The 18,266-nt window shown below is 40.1% G+C and overlaps 2 protein-coding genes across 2 annotated transcripts in view; one reads left to right on the top strand and one right to left on the bottom strand.

Annotated features, from left to right (window-relative positions):
* The window catches only part of LOC134659887 (cilia- and flagella-associated protein 91-like), a 52,341-nt gene extending 36,397 nt beyond the window's left edge, over positions 1–15,944 (bottom strand). Inside the window, exons 1-3 of the mRNA XM_063515595.1 lie at positions 15,845–15,944; positions 13,970–14,046; positions 10,999–11,062 (exon numbers count right to left, since the gene is read on the bottom strand). Of these exons, the coding sequence (XP_063371665.1) occupies positions 10,999–11,062; positions 13,970–14,046; positions 15,845–15,914 (211 nt within the window). The 5' untranslated portion in view covers positions 15,915–15,944. The remainder of the gene's footprint in view (positions 1–10,998; positions 11,063–13,969; positions 14,047–15,844) is intronic.
* LOC134659833 (uncharacterized) lies at positions 860–2,657 on the top strand. The gene is made up of 2 exons (XM_063515541.1): positions 860–915; positions 1,796–2,657. The coding sequence occupies exons 1-2, from the start codon at positions 905–907 to the stop codon at positions 2,655–2,657; spliced, it is 873 nt and encodes a 290-aa protein (XP_063371611.1). The 5' UTR covers positions 860–904.
* Positions 15,945–18,266: the final 2,322 nt, after the last annotated feature.

Raw genomic sequence — 18,266 nt, 5'->3', positions numbered from 1 at the left:
ATGTATCTAATATTCATTTATTTAACTATAAGTATGTATAGTTATATTTATTTATTTAAATTGGAAATCTACTATCTGTGTAAATTTCCTATTCCTTCATTACTTCCATAATGAGGCCACGTACTCGTCATTTTTAATAAAAAAAACTGTAAATTGATACTGAGCACAAACGTCCACACTCGACCGCGTTCGAGCACGCACTGTGGATTGGGCCACGTGTAGATGCGTACCGCCATCGCTGGCCCACTACCTTTGATGTGTGCCGAAAAACCGACACCGCGGCCATCCCATCGCCATTCGCCGCGCCATAAGCCAACCACTACCCTCTCTACACGTTGGCCCAATATATTGGACCAATATGTTGGGCCATCGTGTAGAGCAGCCATTCTCAAAGTGTGTTTCGCGGAACCCTAGGGTTCCGCGATACCCCTGCAGGGGTTCGGCAAGAATTTAGAATGATTTAGAATAATAAAATAAGCATAATTATTATGCTTATTAATAAAAAAATACACTTCTAAAAACTATTGTTTTATTGTAGGGTTCCATCAAGTATTTCGCTTTCCAAAAGGGTTCCGTCAAAAAAAAAGATTGAGAACCGCTGGTGTAGAGGAACCATCACTCTGTTGTTGTGATAAATCGCACTAGGTAATCTGACGAGCCATCCATCGCGACACCTGTAGAGCCCATAAAATACTGTGTTGCCAGACGAATTGGGACTTCCAGGACTTCCTCATGACTTCCGGCGGTTGAAACCATGTTGGATTGGAATTGAAACATTGTAACTTGAAACTTCATTCCATAAATTCCATTCCATCTCATCCATCTGTCAAGTCAAGTCAAGGCGTGGCTACTGGCGGTGTATTTTGTGAAAGTTACACATTACTCGTAACATTTGAGTTTCATCATGTCTAATGTGTGTAAATGGTAAATAAATTTCCGTTAAATAAATATATAACATTTGCTAAAATATAAGAGTTCGCAGCAAGCTCGGCCGAATCTCACCTTCCCATAGAAACGGAGTTTCGTTCTCAATTCTCATTTTAAGACTACGTGTTGGATTGTAATGAAACTTTGCACATACAATGACATGAGTTACATGTTCTGTAATTAGTTTCAGTAGCTCCAGATTATAAAACGAAATTGAGCAAAAACAAAATTTGCTATCTGAAGCTACATAAACTAATTACTGGCATAGATATACCTTATACTATTGTAAGTACAAAGTTTCAGAGCAATCTAGCTAGTCCTTTTTTAAAATGAGAGCGTGACTACGTTTGTATGGAGAACCGAGCTTGCCTATAGTTCGTTTTTATTAGCATTAGAAATAAGGTAAACAATCTTGATGTGTCTTTTAAATGAAAAACACATTTTAAAAATAAGTTACGCTAAATATGTAACAATTATGAATCTAATACGATCTTTTATAGTCTTCTGCTTTCATAAGTAATAGTTATTGATTTTTAAAAAGTGTTTTTCAATTAAAAGACATGTCAAAATCGCTTACCTTCTTTCAAGTTCTTTCTAATGCTAAAAAAACGAACTATAGAAGAACTAAAAAGTAGTTTAGAAAACAAGCAACAAATAAAATGCCTTTTTTCTAGGACAGGATAAGAAAGCACAAAAGTACTTGCCTTGGTAAAAATTAACAACATAATAAGAAATGAACATGTTCATAGAACAGTCATAATTTCCTGGTATTTTAATAAATTAAACATTTAGGCCCTCTTATATATATAACTTCATGAGCTACAAAACTGAAATAATAATAAATATTAATAATTATTTTCTCCCACAGTATTGTGAAGACGCAACTGTGTGGTCCGGCTGTGAAGATAATCTTTACAGTTATAAAATTTAGCGGCCATACATGTGAATTTGAGTCTGAGCATATAACTGTTGATGACTTGGCTGTAATTACAGTTAAATCTAGATATATTGATTCTAATAATGTTGGATTCTACATGGTAATTAAGAAGACTGAAAATGCTAAGGATGTTGTTTCAGTCGACATGACTTATGAGAAAGCTATTCAACATTTTTTTTGTTCTGATGCTTCGGTAGAAGTCCCTATAACAAAAAAAACTCCTGATACTTATATCAGTCAAAATAACACCAAAGTAGACTTATATACCATAGAAGTAATCATTGCTGTACATGTAATAATGCCTACTAGCATAACATTATCAACTAAAGAACTTTACAAAGATACAAAGTCAATGGACTTTAACCTGCAGGCAACAGATGGCACTGTGCCGGTGCACAAGAGCATACTATTTGTTCATAGCCAGATGTTCAGGACCATGCTCCAAGGACAGTGGAAGGAAACTGAGCAAGACAGCATCAAGATGCCCGGAGAGACGGCACAGACTCTTCAGCACCTGAAGGACTATATGTACTTGGGCACCATTCCCGAGGAAGGGCTAGAACCGCTTCTGCTGCTGGCAAAACGTTGTTTGATGGACAATCTGGTAACTCTTTGCATTGATAAACTGATTGAATCTGTCACGCCGGAGACATTTGATACTCTTGTAGAATTTGGCTGTCAGAACAATGAGCCTAAATTGATGAAAAGACTCTTTCAGAAAATACTGAGGTTTCCAGATGATATTATTAATAGTTATGCCACATCTCGAAATGACAAAGAAAAATCCTATTGATAATGACAATCCAAAATAGTTCTATCTACTGATGGTCACTCTTTTAAGTTTAGTAATTAAAAAGTGCTTTTTAATTATTTAATGTCCTTTACTATCTAACTTTAAAAAACTAAATACCAATAGAATTTAATTTAAATATTTTTTTCATTATATTCATAAACAATAATAGAGTTAGACCCAGAAAAGTCTGCAGCGTTTTTGATAGCCAACGCAGTGCAAGTGTTATTTTAAACGTCAAACCTCTATGAAATTATCATTAAGGCGTATAAACAACACTTGCACTGCGTCGGCTATCAAAAGCGCTGCAGACTTTTCTTGGTCTAACTCTATGTACAATTGTGTCTGAATGTTACATTATTACTCAAATAAATCATGCCTATGTACAATTTAAAGATAATTCATACGGAGTTACATGTTTTTCTTTGCGTAGGTACAGTCACCATCGGATATATCGGAGCGACCAAGGTGCTCACAAATATCTGAACACGGTCTTATTGTCAAGGTGTTAGTGTGTGTTCAGATATTTCTGAACACCTTGGCCGCTCCGATATATCCGCTGGCGACTGTACTCTATGGCGTAGGTATGTCACTAATTTTATGTTTTGTTATTCTTAGTTATTTTAGTACAGTACGTACTGTGTCTAGTTTTATTTTAAAATAAGTCTATAATTTCGTGCATGATTAATTGATTATAAATAGATACCTGCATTGTATCTTTTTTTTGTTTTATTCCGAGGTCCCAACAAAACACATCGTTTACCTCCCACTAAATTATTAAGTTTTAGTCAAAAGCATATTAGGTCAAAAGTTTTATTTTTAGAACATATTTATTGTAGCTGGGCAAGCGAAAAGTGTATTGCTCAACAATTTACAACTAATATTACAGTAGAAGGAGTTGAAAATAGGGTTCCGGTTAATACAGTGTAACGTCGCACTCTCAGTGTACGCGTTAACATAATATTTAATACGGAACCACGGTATTTACTTAAAGCGCTTAAGGTTTTAATCGCCGCACGCCGCGGTACGCGGACAAGAGCGGATCCCTAACGCTAACGAGCTTCTCCGAAGATGCGCGAGCGCCGCCTGCGAGCGGCATTCGGTTTTCTCTGCCTTCACACCGCTCCGAGCCATCGAACGGGGAGCGCGTGTTACTTTTTATCAAAATTCCGTTATTCGACACGTCGCATGTCGTGTCGTGCATAATATTAATATCATTAGTTTTAGTGTCGAGTGTTTCCCGCTGGGGTGAGTTCACATTATGTAGCTTCTGTTCTTAATTGTATATTAGAGCTGTGCTAAATACTGTTATAAGGTTTTAAAGTTGCCGGTTGAGCTAGGTAATTGCGCTTCCCTTCAATCCTTAACACTGGACCTTGACCGGCACAAACAGATGACATGGCCTGCACCCTAACGCTTATCTCTGGGACTTCCAGGATCATTTACTCGACGCCTACGTACCGGCGTAAGGGCTGGAGTTGCCGTACTACAAGCGGTCACGGAACTCACTGGAGCCACGCCTAGCTGACGTGGAGCTGCCTAGTCCCTACAACATCCACCTTGGAGTCTCCGCTACCGGACCCTAGTCAGGCCAGTGTTATTTTCAGTGCGCTCATCTACCCAGTGCTGTTAGGAACGGACAATATAGTTATTTTTTAAGTAACCTGAGGTTTCATTGACCCGCGACCCTACCCTAGCGTGACCTAGCGTTACACTGGCCGCCTATTCGTGGTTGTCTTGTTCCAATGGTACTGGGTGGCATCAGGTCTATCTATCTAGTTCTCAACCTGGCTGACGCAACATTGTGAACGAGGAGGTTCTACGGCAGCAAACTGGTACGTTCTACCCACTTTGTTTTTTATTCATGCTTATGTAAGTACTTAATCAACTAATTTTAATCAATTATTGTGAACTGTTGCGTATAAATGCCAAATTTAAGAAATTAGGTGGTGTATAGATAATTGGCAAACCAGTGTATTGTGAAATTGAGAGTAATCGGACAGTTTAACGAATACCTATTTAATTTAACTGAGTAATTATTGTAAGGGTAAGCTTACGTAACAGTTTGCATTTGAATATCTTTTGATTTTGCATGCTAATTATTCATTCCTTAGCGTAGTTCATAAAACCGAATCGTAATTTAACTCAATTGTTTCTCGTGTAAATCTTATATAGCACAGTATAATATTATTGTAACTCCATTCATTTTTAGTTGGTATAAACCATCGTTGTAATTTACCCACTTCTATTAGTGTAAAAGTAGTGTGTATTGGGATTAGTTCTGCTTCTCTATTTAATAATCTGCTCTTAATTATGAAACAAAATGGAAACTCACCCCATCAAATATTTCATGCTAAATAAGAACGAATTAACTTATGAAGTGCTCATTAGGGGCGGTGAGCCAGCATTAAACGTGTTAGGATTGCGAAAACAGATAACTAAACTGGTTTTGTTAGTTCCAAATGATGACGTTCTCGATTCTGGTATTGAGGCTAAGGAGGACTGTGATGGCGTGCGTATATCCTTGAATGAGCTTGCTTCAAAAATTACCTCGCTTGAGGATAAATTTGATAATAATTTATTTCAACGTACAACTGCATTACATAACCATATTTATCATCGTTTGAGACGAATAGATAACACTGACACTTCTCAAGCTTTGGTGACTAAAGCGATACAAAAGGAATTTAACACATTATCTAAGAAAATTAACCAATTTAAAATTAGTCAACCTGCTCAAAGTGCTAATTACATCTGAGTACACCAACTGTGCTCAACAATCGACTTCACTAGAAGGACCGTCTGTGGTCACAGTACAATGCGACCACACGAAGTTTAGCGATTTTAAAATGAAATACGATGGTAGAAGTTGCGTCCATGCATTTGTACAAAGAATAAACGAGTACAAAACCGCAAGGAATCTATCCTCTGTGAAATTGTTGATGTACGCTTCAGAAATATTTACAGGTAATGCCCTGCACTGGTACCGCGGCATGCGTGATTCCGTCACGAGTTGGGATGACTTAATTGTACAACTCGTTTCGGACTTTAGCCCTTTCGATTACGACTATAGACTTATGACGGAAATTCGTAGCAGAACGCAAGGGGAACACGAGAATATCACTATTTACTTAGCGATTATGTCTGAATTATTCTCGCGGTTGACAACGCCGATTACGGAACAAGAAAAATTACATATTTTGCTACACAACATAAGACCGTGCTATTCCCCGGTGTTGGCAGCTTATATAAACGGTATCGATTCTATTGCAACACTTCGCAAAATGTGTCTTAATTTTGAAAAAATCCAATGCCTTTCATCTCAATTTCGCGAGCCACCTAGATCTACCAACACTACTTTGGCTCCAGACCTGGCCTACACTAGGTTTGAGTCAAAAGCACCATATTTTAAAAATAACTACGGCCCTTCTGAGCGTAAAAATTTCCACAATTCTTATGACCGCGAGTATAAATCTAACAGCAACTTTACACCGGTGGCGGCTATCGAGTCAAGACCAGGCACTTCAACTGCAAAGGCTCGATTTTGTCCCCGCTGTCGCAGTGCTGAGCACTCACTGAAGGACTGTAAACAGGAGCGTTATCCGATATGTTTCAAATGTGGTCTAAAAGATTATACGTTCCCCAACTGTCCTAACTGCCAATCTACTAAAGCTCCAAAAAACTAGAGGCGGAAGGTTGTTGCAATAATATTGCCAAATTCGATTACGAGGACTGGCAAGAGTGGTTAAAAACTATCAAAATTTATTTCTCGAGCTATTCCATTGCAACAATCTTCGATAAAAAGCCATCAGGTGATGTGCGCCCTTATGCAACTGTGGAAGTGGGGGATCAGTCCTTATGTGGATTATTAGATTCGGGTTCGTGGATCACGGTACTTGGAAATAACTCACACTTAGACTTGGCCGCTTCTACTGGCCTGGCTTTCTGGGATACCAACGATTCTAAGTCGTTTGTATCTGCCGGCAATCACAAGTTGGAAACTGTAGGTTACATAAACCTTCCAGTGACATTTGAAGGCCAATTTCACATTATTAAAGCGTATGCTATACCTACGGTCACTAGTCCTCTGTTACTAGGGGCAGATTTTTGGACTAAGTTCAACCTCCTTCCAAAATACTGTAAATCGATTTCTTTGTCACCAAATGACCAGCAAATTTCGGCAATTGCGGAGAATCCTGTCATGTTACACTCTTTAAATGAATTAAATGACTCTGAGCTAGCTACCGCGACAGATATTATCAAACAGTTCGAATCTATATCAACCGAAGTAGCGGGGTTAGGCCGTACGCACTTGGTTAATCATCGGATTGATACTGGGGACTCGCCGCCTATACGACAACGATATTACAGGCTACCACCTGAAAAGATGCGTATAATCTGTGAGGAACTAGACGACATGATTAAACTTGGTGTCGTAGAACCATGTGAGAGCCCGTGGTCATCGCCAGTCTTGCTCACACCAAAGAAAGACGGGAAGTTACGATTTTGTTTGGACAGTCGGAAACTCAACTCAATTACACGTAAAGATGCTTATAAACTACCCTACGTAGCAGAAATTCTAGACAATTTGAAAAACGCTAAATATTTAAGTAGTATCGATTTATCTAAAGCCTTCTGGCAAATTCCCATAGCGGATGAAGATCGTGATAAAACTTCTTTCTATGTCGCGTCTCGTGGAACCTTCCGCTTTGTTACTATGCCTTTCGGGTTGACTAATGCGCCCGCAACTATGCATCACCTATTTTATGGCCCAGAATTCGAGAATTCAGTGTTTGTATTTTTGGATGATATTATTCTGGTCTCATCTGACTTCCAAGGTCATATAAACCTTCTTCAAAAGGTTCATAATAAACTTCGGTCGGCAAATTTAACTATAAATTTTGCGAAGTCTGTCTTTTTCCGTAACGAATTAAAGTACTTGGGATACATTGTCAACTCTAAAGGACTTCATGTAGATCCAGGGAAGGTCGAGGCTATCCTCAACTTTCCTACTCCAACGAATAAAAAAGAAGTGCAAAGGTTCTTGGGTACGGCCTCCTGGTACCGTAGATTCGTACCAAGTTTTAGCTCTATTGCAGGTCCGTTAAATCAATTAACTTCTGCGAGTAAGAAGGCTCCCCCCTTTGTTTGGTCAAAGGAAGCGGACGAAGCTTTTAATAAATTGAAGGAGTGCCTCATATCTGCCCCTATTCTGACCTGCCCTAACTATGATATGGCCTTTGAGGTCCACACAGATGCGAGTGACTACGGCGTCGGAGGCCTGCTCACTCAAACGGTTGACGGTGTGGAACGACCTGTGGCATACATGAGCAAAGCGCTCTCTCCAGCTGAACGAAATTATAGCATTACAGAGAGAGAAGCCCTGGCTGTCTTGATTGCCATTGAGCACTGGCGTTGTTATCTAGACAATGGTAAAAAATTCGTGGTTTACACGGACCACTCTGCACTGAAATGGTTTTTGAATCTGAATAATCCTACTGGCCGCCTTGCACGTTGGGGTGTGCGACTTTCAGCTTTTAACTTCGAAATCAAGCATCGTCGGGGATCCGAAAATGTAATTCCTGATGCCCTGTCGCGAGCCTGCCCTATCTCTGCAATTGAGGACAATACCAACGCTGCTCAGTCGACTGATCAGTGGTACTTAAATATCTACAACGGTTGTCAAAATTCTCCTACTTCTTTTCCAAACTATATAGTGAGGGATCAGAAGCTTTTTAGGTTAATGAAAAGCAACTGTCCCTTGCGCGTGGAGTTTGATTGGAAGGAAGTTGTACCGAGCGAACTACGACGCTCTGTACTGGAGGAGAATCATTCACAGCCAATTGCTGGCCATTTAGGTATTTTTAAAACCTATAAGCGGCTCGCACTGAGATACTATTGGCCGGGTATGCATGGCGATACAGTGAAATTCGTAAACTCATGCGACGCTTGTATTGCTCATAAACATCAAAACCACCCTCCGCTGGGAGAGATGGGTCGGCCGAAGGTATGCGCTAGGCCCTTCCAATCTATAAGCATAGACCTAGTGGGACCGCTACCGGTGTCCAAAAGACAAAATTCATTTATATTCGTAGTTACTTGCTGTTTTAGTAAATATTGCCTTCTGTTTCCTATTCGACGCGCTACTGCTGCGATAATCACTAAAATTTTGGAGGAAAACGTGTTCCTAGTGCATGGCATTCCTGCAACTGTTATTCTCGATAATGGAAAACAATTTATAAGTGCAACATTGAAAAATATGCTTGATAAATATAAAGTACCTAACGTGCATTTCACTCCTAAATATTCCCCCCATGTAAATACAGTCGAAAGATATAATAAAACAATTACGACTGCAATTTCGACATTCATAGATAAGGATCACCGTACTTGGGACCAACAAATACCCCAGATTCAATTTGCTATCAACAACTCTTTTAATGAAGTTACGCGTTATTCTTCTTCATTCCTTGTGCATGGTCGAGAGTTGGTTACGTGTGGTTCGCACTATATAGATGCAAAATGTGACAGTGTTATCTATCAGCCCCGGGATGCTTATGCTGAAAATCTAGGTGTCCTTTCCAGCATTTTTGATAAAGTACAAGCGGCGTTGATACAAGCTCATTCAAGGAACTGCCAGACGTATAACTTACGAAGGAAACCTGCGGAGTTTAATGTAGGAGACTTAGTCTGGAAGAGAACATTTTATCAAAGTGACAAGGACAAAAGGTTTAGCAAAAAACTAGCACCTAAGTTCGTGCCCTGCAGGATCATTGCTAAAAAATCACCTTTAGTATACGAGCTGAGTGACGAGTCTGGTCAGTCGATCGGTTGCTGGCATATAAAAGATCTAAAGTTAACTAACTATGCAGATTAGGAAGACGGATTTCCGTTGATAGTCGCAAATCCTTCCGTTTGCCGCGGAGTACTGTAACGTCGCACTCTCAGTGTACGCGTTAACATAATATTTAATACGGAACCACGGTATTTACTTAAAGCGCTTAAGGTTTTAATCGCCGCACGCCGCGGTACGCGGACAAGAGCGGATCCCTAACGCTAACGAGCTTCTCCGAAGATGCGCGAGCGCCGCCTGCGAGCGGCATTCGGTTTTCTCTGCCTTCACACCGCTCCGAGCCATCGAACGGGGAGCGCGTGTTACTTTTTATCAAAATTCCGTTATTCGACACGTCGCATGTCGTGTCGTGCATAATATTAATATCATTAGTTTTAGTGTCGAGTGTTTCCCGCTGGGGTGAGTTCACATTATGTAGCTTCTGTGCTTAATTGTATATTAGAGCTGTGCTAAATACTGTTATAAGGTTTTAAAGTTGCCGGTTGAGCTAGGTAATTGCGCTTCCCTTCAATCCTTAACACTGGACCTTGACCGGCACAAACAGATGACATGGCCTGCACCCTAACGCTTATCTCTGGGACTTCCAGGATCATTTACTCGACGCCTACGTACCGGCGTAAGGGCTGGAGTTGCCGTACTACAAGCGGTCACGGAACTCACTGGAGCCACGCCTAGCTGACGTGGAGCTGGCTAGTCCCTACAACATCCACCTTGGAGTCTCCGCTACCGGACCCTAGTCAGGCCAGTGTTATTTTCAGTGCGCTCATCTACCCAGTGCTGTTAGGAACGGACAATATAGTTATTTTTTAAGTAACCTGAGGTTTCATTGACCCGCGACCCTACCCTAGCGTGACCTAGCGTTACAACAGTTATATATATTAGATGAAAATTGTTGAGCATTAAATGTAAGGCCTGAGTGGACGCTCGAGTCGGGCGTGCAGCGGGGCGGGGCGTGCGGCGTGCATGTTAAACAAATGCAAGCGTATAGGAGCGGCCTTAGTGCACGCTGCTCACATCACGAGTGAGCCCACAGCCACGCTGCACGCCCCGACGAACGCTCCGCTTCGAGCGTCCACTCGGGCCTTACACTAAGAGTTTCCGTTCGTCGCGACATCTATTGTCAAGTAGCAGTACTGATAAATCCGCTACTTGACTCTAGATGTCGACTGCGAAATAACCCGCGTTTTGGCAGGCGTGGCTCACTCCGCGATTTCGTCGCTTTGCTACAGGCAGGCGTGTCTCACTCCGCAATTTCGTCGCTTTGCTACAGGTAGCTAAAAGTACATCCGTTCCGGCCCCAATTTTGGGGAAAGCCATAAGCCGCGCGTGGCACTGTCGCCACCTAGCAGCCATATCTGTGCTGATCGTAACAGACGCGTTTTAGAGAGTGACGAGTCTTCTGTACTTAGTACTATTATTTATTCTGTGGTTTTGGTAAGAAAACGGATGTATTGTTAGCACCTAATGTATTTAAATTGATTTCTTACTCACCGACTTGTGCACTGGGCGCTGTTTTCAGCTCCGAAAACATGGTCTTGTACAGCGGCTGTATATTCTGTGAAAAATAATTGAATTAATGAATCAGGACTTAACCCTTAAATGCATAGTGTTGTCAAATGTCTACAAAGCATTAGACAGCTCACAGGTTAAGGGCTTAACAAATTCTATTTGTTCCTGTATTTTATTTCAATAGCAAAACTAATAAATATTCCGAATTATTACATAAATTTACGCAGTATTTTAATTTATAAAAATTACATTTGTTTATAGACGAAATGTCGGATGAGAGATAAGTTCGCCTTTGTACTAATGACGAATGTTATTTTTCCTGTTTTGTTCTGATTTTTGTACAATAAAGTGTTTTACTAGTACTACTTACTACTACTTGGAAAAACCTGGAAGTTGATGATTTTTAGTATGTGATTTTGGGCAGATTTTTCGGGGTTTGTAATTATTTTATATTTACAAACTTTATCACGGGAAGTTAGGAACATCATAAATAGTGTACCTTTCTGATGGCAGTTAAGATTTTTCCTATACCCCTTACTAATAATAGCTATAGGCATATTTCCAAAAATATGATTTAGCCTATGCAACTTTTAACACTGATTTCGCAGTGAAAATCGATGATATATTTTTTTTTACTATTTTTCCTAGGAACGGCAAACAATTGTGTGATATATATATTAATTTCTGGCAAAAAGAAAAAATCATGCATTTAAGGGTTAAGACTCATTATGGCCTATACTATAGGGACCGTGCACGTTGGAGGAGTCTGCAATGTAGTGGCCAGCATCGGAAACATAAACAATGTACATTGCCAAAACAAGTGCTGCCATCAACCGTTCTCGTACCTACGTTTTCTTGTGCTTAGTAGGCTGCCATCTTGTGGGCTACATCGGAAGCATAAACTTCAGATCTACGCCTAGCGCCAAAAATATGACGGCTCCTGTGCTGCCCCCTATAGTTCATGCACGCCCCCTATTTAAGTTTCGTTTGGCATTTGATATCAACGATTGTTATCTTGACTAGGCCCCCTGTAACACAGAGGGGTTGCAACTGCGTTTGCCGGTCTAAAGGGGCCCACTGATTACCAGTCCGCCCATAGAAATAGAATGTATAGAACAACTGTCAATCTTCAAAAGTGCGACCAAAAATGAAATGCAAGTGTGTGCGTAAATTGTCCGTATGAGATCAAAAATAGTGATGTCATGTTACAACATATTAATAATCTGTCGATGTTTGATTGCTTTATCAACTACTTTTTCAAATGTGTTATTTTAAACGTTAAAATTCTACGACATTATGACGTATAAATAACACTTGCACTGCGTGTGCTATCAAAATCGTTGCAGACTTATCTTAATGTAACTCTTACTGTGTTGGAAACAATGATCTTTTATACCAAGATACGTCATACACGTCCCAAAATTGAAGCACTCACCTTGTGACAAATTGGACACTTTGTCTCAGTCTGCCTGACGCAAGCGAGAGGTGTACAACTGTACACTGGCTAATATGTTTCCACAAATAACTTGAACTATGCACCAAAATGCCGACCTGCATTATGTTAAAATTATCAAATTATCCGCAAAAGCGCAAAAAAATTGACGACGACACATATCACTCGTAATTAAAAGTTAAAATAATCCGTTTTTCTTCGGTTTATGAAATAAACCGTACGCCATTTTCTGCCGTCTGAAAGAGTAGCGAGTCGCTACCGAAGTTAAGTGTTTTCACATTTAGTTATGTAAATTAAAGTTTAGTTTGTTTTTCTGAATATAATACCTATAGAATAATTATTGTACACATTGAGACTATTTTCTTATTTGACGCGACCCGGGCAATAATATGGCCAATAATAATCTCTAATTTGCCAATTATTGTACTAATTACAAGACAAAATTTGTTCAAGTAATAAACCTTAATATTTAAGTTGAAATGTATTATGTATTTATCTTACATATTTGTACGACAAGCACCAAACTCTGAATGCAACTTACCGTGACATGTCTGATATGGTAATCTATGTACGCGCAGTTGGTGCGTCCTTGTCGCTCTTGATGACAAGAACATAATCTTGTCTCTTTCTTTCAGACGGCAGAAAATGGCGTACGGTTTATTTCATAAATCGAAGAAAAACGGATTATTTTAACTTTTAATTACGAGTGATATGTGTCGTCGTCAATTTTTTTGCGCTTTTGCGGATAATTTGATAATTTTAACATAATGCAGGTCGGCATTTTGGTGCATAGTTCAAGTTATTTGGGGAAACATATTAGCCAGTGTACAGTTGTACACCTCTCGCTTGCGTCAGGCAGACTGAGACAAAGTGTCCAATTTGTCACAAGGTGAGTGCTTCAATTTTGGGACGTGTATGACGTATCTTGGTATAAAAGATCATTGATTGGTAGTCTGACTCTTTCGCACTCATGGGATGTTCATATACTTGATGGCTTCCCTTTCGCACACTTCAGCTGTCTGTCAAGCGCGAGCGCGAAAATTCTAGGTCTGTGAGTCCGCCGGACGATATCGGCCTGTCAGTTAGAACAAAGAGTTGACAGTTCCGAACAACTGACAGGCAGATACCGTCCGGCGGACTGGTAATCAGTGGGCCCCTTAAGGCCGTGGATTGAACGCAAGCGGCGAGCGGAAAATCAATGCCATTTATTTATACTTTACTACGATTTTGCGCTCGATCAACGGCTGTGATTTGCCGCGCGCCGCTTGCGTCTCGTCCACGGCCTTATCACTACATAGTATAAAACAAAGTAGCTTCCCGCTGTGTCTGTCCCTATGTATGCTTAGATCTTTAAAACTACGCAACGGATTTTGATGCGGTTTTTTTAATAGATAAGAGTGATTCAAGAGGAAGGTTTATGTATAATTTGTTAACCCGTGCGAAGCCGGGGCGGGTCGCTGGTATGATATAAATCTGTGATATAGGTAGTTAGGTACTTACAATTTGTGCAGACGCCATGGCAGCTTTGAAGGCGGCCCGCGCGTAGTCACGGGCGCCCGACACGATGAAGGCCGAATCTACAACAAGGTCAACACGCATTCAGTGCACTGCGTGCCTCTCGCGTATAATATACAGGGTGGATTTTCTTTTTGGGTCAGTGAGGGCAGCTACCAGATTCCGTGGTGCTACGAGAAAACGGTCTTAGAAGACCTTCCCTCGATTTCAAATTAATGAACATTGGATTTTACAGATTTTGGAAAAAACATACAGGGTGCGAGAAAAAGGTCCTTTTTGACAAACTTTTTTTTTTTGATGCCATTCGATCCCATTCCTATTGGGATCAAAAGCTTGTATGGAACCAAAAAAAATTTCATCAAGAGAAGGTCTTCTAAGACCAATTTCGCGTAGCTGTACGGGATCTGATAGCTGCCCTCACTGACCCAAAAAAAATCCACCCTGTATACGAGCGATAAGATAAGATAAGATAAAAGATAGTTTATTCAAGTAGGCATAATTACAATGCGCTTATGAACGTCAAATAAAGCTACATGCACCGGCTCCAACCCTACACCTCTGCCCCGAGAAGATTTAAATCCCCCCTCAATTGGAGGAGGGTATCCCAATATGGGACCGGCAACAAACTCGGCGGGACACATCTTTTCAGAAATCACATCTTATAATTAACATGCATTACGAGAAAATAAGGAAAAAGAAATACAATTTAAATTACTATAGAATTCATGCAATTATACACATAATAGGTGTAATAGAAATTAGATTGAAAAATATATACATTATGTACATGGAATCATACAAATACGTAGCTATTTCAGAAAACATATAAAATTCTTACAAAAGGAAAAGAAAATAAAGTTATTAAAATAAATGGGAAAACATACATAAAAAATCTGATTAATTCTTATGAATTAAGTACCAACATAAAATATTTGATGTGCTTTCTTAACTGAGCTGTGTCACCTATAACTCTAGGTATACATAATACAATGTTTTTAATTGCTACTAGTTCTAGGGAGGCGTGAAAACCACTGTCACATTCTTACATAAATTGACTTCGCCCCATATAATAAGCTCAAGAGGGCCTGTGTAGTGGCACAGAACAGAATAAATAATAGTAGTTACTCTAGGTTGTGCGTGCAACGATATAATACAATAATACCATTAATACCTACATACAAATATGTATTTAAATATCTATGTATTACATAAACACCCATGACTCGGGGAACAAATATCTGCGCTCATCAGCTCATTAGGTACGCAAATAAATTCCCGTACCGGGATTCGAACCCAAGACCATCGACTTCATAGGCAGGGTCACTACCCAGAGCCAGATCGGTCGTCAAATAATAATAAGTAAAAATCGTGAAAGTTTAAATTGGTGTGAAGGAGGGTGTTATTTATCTAAGTTTAGTTAGACTCATCATCATCATTGGCCTGTACTTTAATGAAATGATGGTTCAAACCGCGTTCTTGAGTGCGGCACTTCCGCAAATGACTAGTAAGTTCAATGCGAGAGCGGCAGCCGCGACCGCATAGCTGGCAGGAGAATGCCGTGCCCGGTGTCTCAGTAATACTATTACTTAGGGCTCATTTAGACGGTGCGAGAACTCGCATGCGAGTTTCATTCATCGTATACGAGTTCGCGCGCCGTCTAAATGAGCCCTTAGACGGCGCGCGAACTCGTATACGATTTAAGTTACACTGCGGACCATTGAGGTGACATCAATTCAGCAGACCGATCAAATGTCGCAATGTAATGAAACTCGCATGCGAGTTCTCGCACCGTCTAAATGTGCCCTTATTCTGTGGTCTCAATTCTCGCCTAGTGTGAAGAAGGTTAAAGTTTAGACTCACCGTACAAATAATCGTGTACTCTCATACTGTCGCCGGAGGGGCCGCGCCGCGCGAACGCCATTGCACTCATGTTCCCACGTTATCTGGTATTGTTCTACTGGTTCTTATCTCCTGGTATTCAGTAGAGCGTTCACTAATCAATAACATGATAAATAAACATTGTGTTGTCTGTCAGGTAGATTGTTACGTCAATTTGGTTGCTTGGTTACCGGAGAAAGAGGCCATATTCTTTAGAGTTAAGTGCGATAGAGATAGGAAATGGCGTGACCATAATGTACGAAATTGTTTTTGTGCTTAGTCTAGTCACAGAATAAATAATAGTACTAAGTACAGAAGACTCACTCTCTAACAAAACGCGTCTGTTACGATCAGCACAGATATGGCCGCTAGGTGGCGACAGCGCCACGCGCGGCTTATGGATTTCCCCAAAATTGGGACTGAACGGATGTACTTTTTGCTACCTGTAGCAAAGCGACGAAATTGCGGAGTGAGCCACGCCTGGTCTAGTATTAAACTGGATTGGGCATGAGTGGTGGGGATAACTGACAGAACGGGATAGTCTTAATGTATCTCTCAGTAGGAGTAGCAGCGAAAGCGCTATTATTGTTTATACTTGTCAGTCTCACATTTTTTTTTTATTCCCCACCATAAATTAGTATGGATTATGGTGGGCAACAAATAAATTCGACCAATCATAGCGTCGCATTGCGTATGTTTTGTCCCTCACGGAGGCACGCGTATACCACTTCTATAGGATCCTACCTTCTATGCTTTAAAGGAAGTATTACTGCAATGTTTTGCCACTAGAGTGCAGCACTAGCGCCTTTAGTAAACCATAGAGTAACTTATACTTACATACTGTACCTTAAACTGTTTTTTGCATTGACAATTTTTCAAAGTCAATCAAATATGTCATTGATACATCAAGGCGGTTTGTTTACAAAGGGCCTACCGGGAAACGCAAAATCGAAACTCGGCTATCTGCCTCTTTATCACTCGAATGGACAAGAGTGATAGAGAGGTTAGATAACAAAATTTCGACTCTCGTTTGCGTTGCGGTAGACCCTTAGATTGACTTATTGTGGGAGTGGCGCCCCCTATGCAGAGTTTCGCGTAATATTCCCCATGAAGTTCAACCATAGGGGGAAGCACAGAGCCGTCTGATTTTTGGCGCGAGGCGTAAATTTGAAATTTTTGCTTCCGATTGCAGTTTGCACGACGGATCCGAAACGTATGGGAATATCCGCGGATCCGGATAATTTCATACAATTCCGATCCGGATTGCAAACCCCACTTCCGATGTAGCCATGAATCTGGTATAACTGGATCAGGCATGAGGGGTGGGGGGAAATGACCAAACGGGATAGTCTTATGTACTTTTCAGTAGGAGTAGCAGCGAAACCGCTATTATTGTTTGTCCTTGTCACAGTCTCACTTTTATTTACACACACCGGTATTATATTTCTCTATGGTCGAACGTGGTTCCCGGGAGACCCTCAGGGTTCAGAGAATTACGTAAAGAAGATGCTGAAAGTAAAAACAAAATAAAACAAACCGTTGAATGGAATCAAAAATATATTTTTCCATAACATTTCATCTTACACAATACCTTACAAGGCGCACATCTACCGAACAAGCTTACTACACAGACAAAAGTTCTGATCAAATTTCAAGCTCATGCTTATTTACATTATAAAATACAAATGTAGTGCATAGTTATTTTCCATCGTTTTTCACTGAAACGTACGAACGTGTCTTGCTATTTCAGTCAGTCTCGGCAAAAAGTACTGAGGTTGATTGAAATAGCATGACAAATACGGAAGTTTCCGAGAAAATACGATGGAATACAGTTATGCACTACATCTGTACTATTAAAAATGAGGCATTTTAGTTTTGGTGAGCTCAGAGTTGTTTTCGCGAGACATATCGGAAACTCAGCAAAACACCCCATTTTCAAAAGAATTTATAATATTCTGATCAAATTTTACCACCAACTACTACTAATCTCTTTCTAACAGTCGTAACCTATCAAAAGTACACAAAACTGCACCATTAGCCTTGAAATAAAGGCGGGAAATATCCCTTCATATCCTTTCACAATCCTTACATTTTATTAGTAACAATAGAAAAAAGTTATTGCTGTTTACACGCGGAATACCACTAAACAAACTTACTAATATAGTCTGTCAAGCTGGATATGTCAGTAGCAATGTAAAGCAAACTAAAGTATGGTATCCCTAGGAAACGAACAAAAAGCAGCAATGTACATCGAACAACGATGGAATGTAAACAAAACAGTTCCACAGATAAGATATAAATGTCACGCAATTTTCGAACAATTCAAACGTAGTGTTGCTAACCCGCGATTTTTCAAATTTGCCGCCTTTTTCTACTGACAAGATTTGCTTGACCAACTATGTGT

This window comes from Cydia amplana, chromosome 25 (genome assembly GCF_948474715.1).
Source record: "Cydia amplana chromosome 25, ilCydAmpl1.1, whole genome shotgun sequence".
In the NCBI taxonomy this organism is placed as follows: domain Eukaryota; kingdom Metazoa; phylum Arthropoda; class Insecta; order Lepidoptera; family Tortricidae; genus Cydia; species Cydia amplana.
Note: the sequence above shows the minus strand (reverse complement) of the source record. Positions and strands in the feature narration are given on the sequence as shown.